General features: G+C 43.9%; 1 protein-coding gene across 1 annotated transcript in view; it reads left to right on the top strand.

The window, feature by feature from the left end:
- CDH22 (cadherin 22) overlaps positions 1 to 13,108 on the top strand; it is a 273,461-nt gene that overhangs the window by 183,704 nt on the left and 76,649 nt on the right. Inside the window, exons 3-5 of the mRNA XM_088481938.1 lie at positions 2,616 to 2,910; positions 2,990 to 3,109; positions 8,542 to 8,709. Coding sequence (XP_088338064.1) covers positions 2,616 to 2,910; positions 2,990 to 3,109; positions 8,542 to 8,709 — 583 coding nt within the window. The remainder of the gene's footprint in view (positions 1 to 2,615; positions 2,911 to 2,989; positions 3,110 to 8,541; positions 8,710 to 13,108) is intronic.

The raw sequence follows: 13,108 nt of genomic DNA, 5'->3' as shown, positions 1-13,108 counted from the left end.
ACATATAGAGGGAGAAAAGGAGAGGTCCATGAACAGAACCTTGAGGGACACCAACTGGTAGTGGATGTTGGGAGGAGTAGAGTCACGATAGGAGATGGAGAAAGAACGGATCGAACAAGACCTTAATGCATAACTCCCAAAATACAATATGGACATGTGAAATTAAGACAATATAAGCCCTGCCTCTGCCACATTCTGCCCAAAATGCCCACTTTTTGGTGACACTCCTCCTCCCCTCCTGAAGTATGGACAATTGGGAGGTATGCTTAAAGGAGTCAATTCGTTTAGGTGCAAGTTGGGTCCTGCAAGCTGTTCTCATAGAGAACTTTCACTGCAAATTACATTTGCAATTCAATTCCAAAATCGCATTGATTTTTCAGAGGAGATACACGTTTTTTTGTACACACCACCTTGAGCAGATGAAAAGGTAGGGAAAATCTTTATTGTAAGGAAAAAATGTCAGGGCCCAGTGCAGAATCTCTGGTAGAACTCTTCCAATTGAATAATCATGCATTTAGAGGGGTTTAAATAGCATTATTTGGCCAATAAAGACATGTAAATTTTCAGGTGAATTTCTCTGAAAAGCTCAATAATGGGTTAAATGACGTGAGATAGATATGTGGAGGTGTAAATGATGTAGGACAGGTATGTGGAAGTGTAAATGATGTAGGACAGGTATGTGGAGGTGTAAAAGATGTGGGACAGGTATGTGGGGGTGTAAAAGATGTAGGACAGGTATGTGGAGGTGTAAAAGATGTAGGACAGGTATGTGGGGGTGTAAATGATGTGGGACAGGTATGTGGAGGTGTAAATGATGTGGGACAGGTATGTGGACGTGTGAATTATGTGGAACAGGTATGTGGAGGTTTAAATGATGTGGGACAGGTATGTGGAGGTGTAAATGATGTGGGACAGGTATGTGGAGGTGTAATGATGTGGGACAGGTATGCAGAGGTGTAAATGATGTGGGACTGGTATGTGGAGGTGTAATGATGTGGGACAGGTATGCAGAGGTGTAAATGATGTAGGACAGGTATGTGGAGGTGTAAATGATGTGGGACAGGAATGTGGAGGTGTAAATGATGTGCGACAGGTATGTGGAAGTGTAATGATGTGGAACAGGTATGTGGGGGTGTAAATGATGTGGGACAGGTATGTGGAGGTGTAAATGACATGGGACAGGTATGTTGAGGTGAAATTTACGTGGGACAGGTATATTTAGGTGTTGCATTGATGGGAGAGGGATTTTAGATCTTGCAGATAAGCGGTATAAGTGTTTTTTTTAAACTTGTATAAAACACTGAAAACTTACTATACATACATTTTCTGTACCCCAAATGACGGAAAGACTTTAATTTGCTGAAAAACACTTGCTATCATTTTCAAGCAATAATAAAAAGTGCAAAAATCAACCATTTAAAACCTTTTTAAGAACTTTGGCCACTAACGGCCTTCTATATGGTCCTGCTACTGTATCTCCATTGTCACTTTTTTGGAGTCCAGGATGGTTTCCCCACTTTTTCATACACTTCTTCCAGGCCACTTTTTATAGAAAAGTTGCACACACTCGCTGCGACTACCGCTAATTGGCATTTCTAATTGAATCTCGCATTTCTTGGATCCGCACATTCACAAGATGTCTGCAAGTTTCATGAAACAATCTCACTTTCGCAAAGTCGCTCCTAAATGAAGTGACCCATTTCTATTGGCCATTATATATCACAACTTGCAATTTACTGAGCTGAGTTCTGACCAGGACTCTGTATGTTCTCCCTGTGTGTTTGCCCCAAACACTCAGGGAGACCATTGGCTTTTGACAAAATTGTCCTTAAGTGCCATGGTTATGGCAAAGAATTAGGACAATAATGCTGATGTGAATGAAGCATATAAACATTCTCCGTACAGCACTGCATAATAAGTTGGTGCTACAGAATGTAAATAAAGGGTGATAATATAGCTCACAGGTTCTCAAACTCGGTCCTCAGGATCCCAAACAGTGCATGCTTTCCAGATCTCCTCACAGAATTGCAAGTGAAATAATTAGTTCCACCTGTGAATCTTTTAAAATGTGTCAATGAGTAATGAATACACCTGTGCACCTGCTGGGTGACCTGGAAAACGTGACCTGTGTGGGGTCCTGAGGACCGAGTTTGACAATATACACTGATATAACTAAACGAATGTGGCCAACAGTGTATCTCACTCATCCCTATCCTTATAGATCCCATGTTATGAGGTCACAGCTAAGTTATATGGACAGTGCAGAAGTCAGAATCTTATTAACAGGCTTGTACTCTCCTAGTTCACAGAATACATATAAACATTATACATTTCAGCTTTCTGTCATACCCTTTGGCCACCATATGCAAGTTAGAAGATGTGCACAGAAATTTCAGTCTTGTTCCTTTACCTATCACAACACTAACAGGAATCACTTTCTGTAAACAGTGTTATTCTATATTCAAAACATCACTGACAATTTTGCTCATTAATTCATGTAGTAGTATTATTAACATTATATAGTCTTTCTATCTAAGATACCAATATATGCAAAGTCATATCCTCTCACAAGCTGACCTTTCATTGTAAATATAACGCCTGCTTCATTTACACAGATTCACTCAGACTCCGATGAGGGAGATGGCTCCATTAAATACACCATTTCGGGAGAGGGTGCTGGTTCCATCTTTATCATTGATGAACTGACAGGAGATATACATGCAACTGAGCGTTTGGATCGGGAGCACAAAACGTTCTACACACTGCGTGCCCAGGCCAGAGATAGGCACACTGATAGACTGCTCGAGCCTGAGTCTGAATTCATCATTAAGGTGCAGGATATTAATGACAGTGAACCACGATTTCTGCAGGCACCATATATTGGAAGCGTCCCTGAGCTATCTCCTGTGGGTAAGTTACATTGATCAGTTAGTATGGGCCAATAAAAGCTGTAAAGAAATTATGAACTTTGTCTCTATCCTCCTTACAGGTACATCTGTTATGGCAGTGTCGGCATGGGATGCAGATGACCCAGCCTATGGAAGCAGTGCAAGAGTGGTATATAGTGTCCTAGAAGGAGAGAAGCACTTCACTGTGGATAGTAAGACAGGTGAGACCTGTTAAAGTGCATCCATTACCTATATGCAATGGACAACTAAAAAGGGGTGATTCCCAAACAGGATGAATATAAATTGACTGGTTAGTTTCTTTGAGGCCAGAATGCCTAGATATGTAAGGTAAGTGCTAATTATTAGATTGTCTGGTGAAGTGACATGCGGTGAGGTCAATGGCTGGGGAGGCACACATGTATAAAGACACAGTTTGTATATCAAAATTCTGGAGCATGACAGACAGTATGATAGGGGAGGGAGTATGACAGGGCAGACTCTGCCTCCCCTGCCTACCCTGACCGCACTTCCCTGGTCTGGTGGTGCTCCTTGTTAGTAAAAAGCACTAACTAGTATTTGGAGAAGGACAGAGTACTCACTTTTTGTAAGGCACACTTATAATCAGATTACAAAATATTGTTAAAATGTAACAATAAATATGTTTAAAACAAATTGAGGGTCTATCCCACATATACAGTACATTAGATAAGTAAATATACAGAAAACTCAAAAAACAAACTTGCATTGTGCAAATGTGAAAATAGTGGTGAAGTACAATATTTTTACCAAATGGTGCGAGTTCCAGGGTATATTGAAAGTGATCAAGGTAGGTCTTGAGCAATATGATTTCTTCAATATGAGTCAAATGAAGTAGCAGAATAGTGGAGAATTAAATGGAAATAATAGAGCAAATGGAAAAAAATGCATTCACTATACTATTGGGCAGGGGATCCTGGCGGTTGGGATGAAGATGGTCGGAATACCAAAAGCGGCATCCCAACAGTCAGAATGCCGACGACTACGTTAAGTAGCCTAACCCTAATCCACCTTTCCCGCAACCTAAATCTCCCCCCCCACCGCAGCCTAACCCTAACCTCCTCCCCGCAGCCTAACCCTAACCCTTCCCCTAGTGCCTAACTCTAACCCCTAACCCTAATACTTACCGTCGGGATAACGGCAGTTGGGATTCTGGCGCCGGGATTCTGACTGCTGCTGGTATTCTGACCACCGGGATAGTGACTACATCCCCAATATATGTGCAAAATACTTTGTTACATACCAAGATGCAATTACAGTGTTGCAGTAAAGACAATTATTGACACCCGCTTTGAAGAATTATTAATACAAAGCCAAAATATGCATGGAGCTTATTAACCAATCAAAATGAAAATGCCACAAGTATACAACAGATAAGTATAGGTAAACAGTAATGCAGAATACGGATATATATATATCTTAGTAGCTATATATATCTCAACCTGAGATATCCTCAGGTTACTCAGCAGGCCGATAATCGACTAATCTGTGACCAATGCTGCATCTTTGCACACTTTGGACCTCATTCAGAGCCGCTCGCTGCTGGCGGGCGCCTGCTCTGAATGTGGGCATTTTTTTTTTCTCTGACCGCTCGCAAAGCTGTGGGAGACCACCCACAGTTTGTGCGAGCGGCCAGGAGACCGTCGCGATAATCGCGACCATTGGGCTTGTGACGAGACCCTGGGATAGGGTCTAGCTGCCGCAAGCCCGAGTAGACTCCGTGGTCTAATAGAGCAGGAAGTCCACTACTGACATCACTAGTGATGTCAGTAACCCCTCCCGACAAACGAACGCCAAGGGAACGCCTGCATTTGTCCGGCCACCCCCCCTACCCGCCCACAAAACGGGGCGAGCTGTCAATCAAACTCGACAGCCGCCCCGTCTTGTTGCGAGCCCCGTAGCAACTGAACTTCAGTCACTCAGCGGGGCTCGCGCATGCGCACGCCAGATTCGGCGCATGCACAGACCATTAACATCGAGCCGCTTGCGAGCACACAGCGCATGTGAGAGGCTCTGAATCGGGCCCTTTGTACGCAGTGGGCCTCTCAATACAAGTCCAGATGGAAGTTTTCAGAAAACCGCTCTGTACAAATTCGTAGCTGCGTTGGCATTTGCGTAAATTTCTATATCATATCCTACAGTATATACGTAAAGTAGCCTGACAGCTACTAATAAGCATTGATTCATTTGTTCAGTGAAATTATTCAAGATTTGCTGTTAGTAAAAATAAATCAATAAAATCAGATATCACTATTGTTTAGCGTGAATAAAATATATTTGCAGAATTGCACTCATGTTCAAGTCATCTTCATTTTCCACCAGTAAATTAGGTCACACTACAATGTAGTTTTAAATTGCTTACAGTTACAATCAGCCCCAGGGCTTAGGTATCACAGTCCTTTTTCTAGAGCCCTCACATTACCACATGCTGTCCATTAATTATTGATGCCTATTAATCTACTGTAGGTTGCTGTCATGGATACTTGTAGTAAACCTTAGGAAAGTCACACACAAGCAGCATAAAACCTACATCATACAGTAGTTTAACAATCTGACAGTCACTTAGTGATTAATTACAAATTCCAAGTGCCAAGAAATTGATTCAATCACACAGCTAGTGTGCTGCGTACACATGTAGAGCTGACAATGCTGGGGAGAATGCCATGTAGATAAGATGTATACTTCAAGATAGAAAACTCACTTCATTCTTCTGTTTATTGCAATTTCAAGGAGAACTATCTTCAAAAGGGATGCAGTCAGGAAGCCGACGGTCGAAATGCCGACGACCGGCTTCCCGACTGTCAAATTCCAGCAAGGTACTAATGACAGGCGTCGAAATCCCGATGCCTGTCATTAGACCTACGCCGGGAGCCTGACGCCCGGCATACCAAACGACGGTAAGCTGGGCGCGGACAGCCACGGGGGGGGGGTGGATTAGCTTTTAGGGCTCCTGGGGGGTACTTAGGGATCAGGCACCCGCCGGGAGGGATAGGTTTAGGCTAGGGGAAGGGGGGGGTTAAGGTTAGGCACCCCCGGGGGGAGGTTAGGGTTAGGCAACCCCCAAGGGAGACTTAGGTTTAGGCTGCGGGGAAGGAGAGGTTAGGGTTAGGCACTAGGGAGGGAGGTTAGGGTTAGGCATCCCTAAAGGAGGGTTAGGGGGGGGAGTAGGGTTAGTAAATACTTTGGAGCTGTCGGGATCTTCACTGCTGCCGGTCTCTGCGCCTCTGTATTGGGTCTTAGTCAATCCCAAAATGCAGGCAAGCATTCACTATCCATCCGTGAGTTTGCGACATTGTGTATTGCTTTGAATGGTACATGTATCGTCAGTTTAAATTTCCTCCTTAAACATGCTAAGCAACGGCAGCCTCTTAGTAAATTTACCCTTAAGGTCCCTATACACGTGCAATTCAAAGTTAGTAAGATGTGTTGTACGATTGGCCTTGAAATTCTTCCCTTGAAATTTTTCATAAGATGTGGTCAAGTGGTGTAAGATTGATCGTCACGATCATAGAATAAGATGCATAGAAGTGTATCTCATTGTACTCAAAAGATCGTAGATCTCTCTGCAAACCCATCTGATCTGCGATCCAACTAGAGGATGGCGGGGACGCGCATGGGGTTGCAGAACACACAAAAAACACCTATTTTCATAAGATTGGTCTGTACAACCTGTTGAAACTGTCCATATCGTGTAAAAAATCTTACCGTGTATGGGCACCTTTAGATCCTTGAACAAAGATAAAGATATTGCCAGGCATACAAACAGAAGAACAAGTAACTCAAATGACAAGAATATTTAGACACAGTACAAAATTGGAGCAGTGTAAAAAACCATAACTGAGTCATCGGAGTAACAAACCACAGTTGGTGCGGAATCGGTATGCAATCCCGGCAGCGCCAGCCCGACAGAGGAAGAGATACCGATAGCGCTGGAAATCCCGATCGTCCCCAGGTAAGTACTAACTAACCTAACCTACCCCCCTATCCCTAACCCTCCCTTAGGGGTGCCTAACCCTAACCTCCCTCCTCTAAGTGCCTAAACCTAACCACCCCTTTTCCCGCTGCCTAAACCTAAGTCCCCCGGGGGGGTGACTAACCCTAACCTCTCCCCGTGGGTGCCTAACCCTAACCTTCCCTCCCCCTAGCCTACCCCTAACCTCCCGGGGGGGTGCCTAACCCTAAGTTCCCCCCCGGGAGCCCTAAACCTAACCCTCCCCCGCAGCTGTCCGCTCGCGGCCCCCGGCATCCCTTCGATCGGGATGCCGGGCGCCGGTCTCCCGGTGCCGGTAAAATGAGCGGCGTCTACATCTAGATGCCAGTCAGTTCACCCTCGCCGGGATATGACAGTCGGGAAGCCGGCTATCGGTATAATGTCAGCCGGCTTCCCAATTGCATCCCGTCGGTGCAGATGGCAAATAGAGATAACATAAACAGGCTGACATCAGTACAGATGCCAGGCAAGTATAATCTGAATAAGTAGAGGTCAAGACTGGAGGTAAATGAGAATAGTCAAAATGAGTATGGTCAAACAACGGGCAGACTACAAACTGATACAGAGCACAAATGGTGCAGACAACCTAATAAACCTGCAGTAATCAATTCCCAGCAGCAGATCAGTTCAGCCCCCACAGCGGTGATAATAATGCTAAGCACTTGAGTAACAGAGAAGTCAAGAAATGTCAAGGCAACCAGTGTAAATTGTAGAAACAGACTGAGATGCAGTGGAAAACGTCAGTCTGCTACTGTTTATATCCCAGCCTTAGTTTAATTCTGACACATAGGGAAATTTCGACAAGCCCTATGGGACTGCCTGGTAGTAGACCAACCTTATGTATTCAACTTCTTTATCTAATGAAATGGGTGGGACCCTTGATGTCATGATTCATATAATCAGACCCACTTTTGCAGCGTAAGGATGCAATTGTGGTGCTCATGGCCTGATAGTGCAATTCATGCTATCATGGACCTACCCACCACTGCACGATGAGATGCATTGTGCAGCAGTGGGCAGCGCCATGCTATCGCAAATCATGTTATCACACCTTGAGCATTTGCCCTTTGAGCCTCATCTTTGGGGACCCCCAAAGGAGAGAGGTCCAAAAGGTGGTCAAGTATTTCTTATTAATTAACGTTTTCTGATAAATAGTTCTAACAAAACTGCATTATAATTTTTTGCCTTTTATGTTTTTATATATGACTTGTAAAATTAAATATACAGTAACTACACTTTCCAAAATATAAAATATACTAGCTGCACATATGATGTAATCTAAATGTGTTTTCCCTTCATTCACATTTATTGCTTCCTCATGGATAAGACTCACGTATTATTATTAAACCAGAGCACTCATAAAATGTGTCCCTGACAGCCAATCAGATTCAATTCTGCTATTTCTGTTACTATGTGTTAATATGTAATCAATAGCCTAAGTTCTTGGAAAACAATAACTCATAGTGACAGATATATTAATGATAGATGGGTGCAACACTGCCAAGAACTCCAATCAAATAGCAGATTGTGTATACTTGACACTGACAGCCCAGGTCTGATGGTCAGGATATGTGTTAGATGGATGCATTTCTTACAGTTTGATATCATAAGTTCTTTCTGTCACAGGTGTTATTCGCACAGCAGTCTCAGACCTTGACCGGGAGTCCCAGGACCGATATGACCTTGTGATTCAGGCCACAGATATGGCTGGGCAACTGGGCGGGCTTTCTGGGTCAACAACAGTAACCATTGTCATCACTGATGTTAATGACAATCCGCCACGATTCCCACAGAGTAAGTGGAAGGGAGGGTGAGAGCAAGTCTTATATGTGATGTTTTTATTCCTTATTTTGTTATCTATGATTGCTTGTTGGGTACAACTTAATTAAATATTGTTTAGGGAGTATTACGAGACATCATGTTAGAAAACTGAACTTTTTCAAGATAGATATATATTAAATGTGCGATACAGAATGCTTTGCAATGTGTGTTAAGACTGGGACAATAAAAATACAACTTGGTTGATATGAGATTGTAGTATTATTCCCAAAAATATAAGTCAATGTTTTAGGAGCTTGTCAGAACTGATGAGATGTTAAAAGTCACCTTAAATGCATACAGTACTAGTCTAATTTTTGGATCACTTCTCCATTGGGAGATGGGAGGGGGCATGGCAACAGATTCATGCCATCATCCCCGCCTAATGCTGACAATTCATATTATCACACAGTGGGGGAAGGAGCCTTGTTGATGAGATTTGCAGTGAATTGTCATCAAGCCCCTGTTCGGACCTCTTAACTAGGGAAGTGGACCATCCTGTGAGGGTGCCTTACTGTCTCCAGAGTCTGGGAAAACTCACTGAAATTTGTAAGTCTCATGGACAAATGGGGTATATATAATAGCCTATGCAGAGGTGTAGTCTTGTGGGATACTGGAGGATGCATATGCTACAGAGTTCCCCCCCTCCCAGTGCCAAAATTTGCCAGATGGGGCATTGCCAGCATGTGAGGGCAAGGTAAAGAGACCCTATTTTACTAAATGATACAAGTGTAATTATTAATTGTCTTAATCAGTCCTGTACCTGTATTACACATGCACATTTAATCTTTTTTTTTTTTTGTACGAGGAGCTCAGTGCATTTAATAGAGTAATAGATCACCAGTGTTGCTTATATTAAACTAGTAGCAAAACACACATTCAACCTCTTGCTGCTAGCTAAGAATGACTATAATGCTATTGGAAAGCATGGCATTATGGATGTTATGAACCCCCTGGGTGCAGTTAAACCACAAGTCACAGAGTATGATGAAACATATGAAGATATTTATTGAGGGATGATTCAATAGCAGGGGAATGCAGGCAAGCTTGATAATGCAGGAATATTGAATGCTGGTACACAAGAGTCTTGCAATAATGACAGAAGTAAACAGAGTCCAGGAACAATAGCAAGATGACAGTGTGGTGAATGGCAGAAGCAAACAGAATCCAGAAACACACAGCAGAATGGTAATCTGATAATGGCAGAAGTAATTTTGCTTAGCAGAAACAAGAGCTTGCATGAACAAAATAGGCACTGGAAATTAAAGTTCTAGCAGACAGCAAAACAGGGAGATGACAAAATCAAACATGAAACATTAATGACCCCGCAATGACTGCTGGACTCATACAGACTAAATCGCCAGCTGTCAGGTGTAGTCCATGCTGGTAATTGAGTCACTAATTACCTGACTTCTGGGCACAGAACATAGGCCCTCATTCAGAGCCGCTCGCTAGCGGCCGTACGCTCGTTCCGAGCGATGTTCGCACATCTGCGCATGCGTACGGTTTTTAGTACGCATGCGCGAACCAGTCAGTGCGGCCGAAAATCGTTTGTACGCTATATAGCGAGTGCCTGCTATTTTGAGTGACAGAATGAGGCGTATGTGGGTGGTATCAGGGGAAGGTGCTTGTAAACGGGGGAGTGGAATTCAAACGCAGGCGTGCTTAAAGGTCAAAACGGGCGTTTTAAGGGAGTGCATAATTAATACAGCAGCGTCATTGACCACGTCACTTGGTTTTTTTTAACTCAGAACTGCTCGCAAAATAGCGGTTGAAAAAACCAACCACAAGAATAGCGAGCAGTTCATACGCTGTACGATGTACTCGATTAATCTAATAAATAGCGGACATGACGTATGGTGCGAGCGGCCAGGGGGCGTTTTTAACAAATAAACGAGCGTATGTTTTGCTCGCTCGTTCAGACTTAGAGGTGTGAACAGACTGCAATTTGCGAACGGATCATTTGAATAGCCACCCCTTGTTTTTGAACGAACGACCGCAAATAGCGAACGGCTCTGAATCAGGCCCATAGTCCAAAGAGCTAGTCCTCTGGTAAGAACCAGTACTGCAGCTCACAAAACCAGTGGCCTGGCGAACCCTAGTGGCTGGGAATCATACTGCAGGAGGTCAATGCAAAACAAAGGCGGTGATTCAGCAGTGGACATAATTGCAAAGCTGCACGCAGACAGCTTTGCATTTTCATCCTTGCAAATTTACAAATGCGGCAGGAGGTGTATGACAGCACCTGGTGCATTTGAGATCCCAGCACTGCGACCAAGGTCACAGGCTGGGATCACCGTTGCGATGGTGGATGGCGCCAGGCCACCAGCTAGTTGAGTGAGCCTCAGCTTGCTTAGACTGGCCAGTTTGCGAAGCTAGGAAACTGCGTCTTGCCTTGCCACTCCTGGAAAATGGGGCGGACACGCCCCCATTTCCGGGAACAACAGCCGCCCCGCCCCCGCACCGCTCCTTAAATGCCTCTGCCTATCAGTCAGGCAAAGGCATCGAAGGGGCTGCATGCAATTATGCAGGACCCATTCTGCACACTCGCAGAATGATTCCTGCACACGTGCAGATTCCCCATAATAGTGTGCAATTCTGAAGTTCCAACAATGTATAATGCTTTTAAAATTAAATACCACCTACTGCCCTTCACTCTCTGTTTTAACTACTGTAAAGCATTAGATTAAAGTGCTGCCAGAAAAGTGGTATTCTTAGAAGTGTCAGCTCCTGTATTTAACATAATTTGCTAATTTTATACCAAAAATAATCCAGGGTTTCCCTATCCTTATTTTTTTGCATTAAGACATAAGCACTTGTTTTATGGGATCCAAAAGAAGCAGAGGAGATTATTCTATATAATAACTGTAGAAATAACACATCCCTCACCCCTTCTATGTAAGGACACTTTTGTTGGAAGAGGAGTGTGCTACTGTGCAGACTCCAGTCTTCCTGTCCCTCCAGGGATGCTTCATGCCCTATCCCAAGATGGCTACTATGATCACTACTGAGCACGTGTATGGGGCCATCTTGTCTTTACTGAGTACTGTGTAGAGTGATCCTGTGGGAGGCAGAAGACTTCTACTTAGCTCCTATGAGAGACCTGGTTGATACCTGCATATGTTCCAGCATCCCTGCACTGCTACCCGTTGAAGCTGTATAGAACCCCGCTCTGCACAATCTCCACCCCATTACCAGTGTACATGTAACAGTAAGTACAGCTGTACCTACAATAATGCAACACCAGCCCAGTTAAGTAACTGGACTGTTCATAGTTTGAGTCATCCGTTGGTGTGTGCCTATATAACTCTGCAAAATCAACACCTGCACACATATTTCCAACTAATATTTTCCATCCCATAGCACTTTTACTGAACGCCCGATGCAGCAGACAGCAGACCGCAGTACATCACAGCACTCTGGCAGTTTCATCCATTTCTTGCTCCTCCGGAGTGCAATGAGCATGGTTGACCAAGCTGTCAATACTGAAAACAAGGAAGCAATAGGAAGGCACACTAGAGAGGAGCAGGATCTCTTTAGCCAGTTATTTCACCGCCTACTCACCTGTGATCCCCTTGAATAATAGAGTTGCTGCCCGCAATCTTTAAACAGTATGCACTTCTCACGCGTTGGCACCCAGACCACCTGCTACAGGTGCTCTGCCCTTGCTACACCTCTACCTACTAGTTGCAGTCAACTGCAACATTTTGGTATTTAATCGCTATATTTAAAGCATCAACTTTTTAAAGAAAAAGGGTTATCGGGTTTCAGACTCAATCATTGTAATTTATTTTTTGCGGCAATAAGAAATTATTTACCGCCAGAATGTATAAAAAAATTACATGCAGGGGCCCAAGCACACAAGTGCGCATGCATGGAGCACTGACCTCGCATGTGCGGCAGACATTGTCTGCGAGGGTTCCGGAAGTAAATGTTGTGAAGTGCAACCCATAAGCTACAGCAGCTAATGCAATCTTCAGATTCCGGAGCTTGGTAAATCTGACAGGTTCGCAGCCTCCATAGAAACATATAAGGACTGCAGCTGCTGTTGAAAATGGAGGGATCTCAGATATCTGCTGTGGTCCCTCCTGCATACATATGGGTGATACTTAATATTTTCTGGTATCCCCCAAAAAACATTGTTTCCCTCAAATTAATTACCCGCCACGGACCATTCATTCTGGGTTGATATGGGAAAATAGTAGGGAAAAACAGTGTTGGCAGTGGCGTATCTATAATGGGTGCAGGGTGTGTAGTGCACACAGGCCCCGGGGTTCAGGGAGGTCCACGCTGCACTCCCTACATCCATTTCTTTAATACATATATGTACAAATAAGCGGCAAAATGGCACGGTGATTTGTTAAAATATTGAGGC

This window comes from Taudactylus pleione, unplaced genomic scaffold (assembly GCF_031769625.1).
Source record: "Taudactylus pleione unplaced genomic scaffold, aTauple2 ptg000279l, whole genome shotgun sequence".
NCBI classification, from domain to species: domain Eukaryota; kingdom Metazoa; phylum Chordata; class Amphibia; order Anura; family Myobatrachidae; genus Taudactylus; species Taudactylus pleione.
Note: the sequence above shows the minus strand (reverse complement) of the source record. Positions and strands in the feature narration are given on the sequence as shown.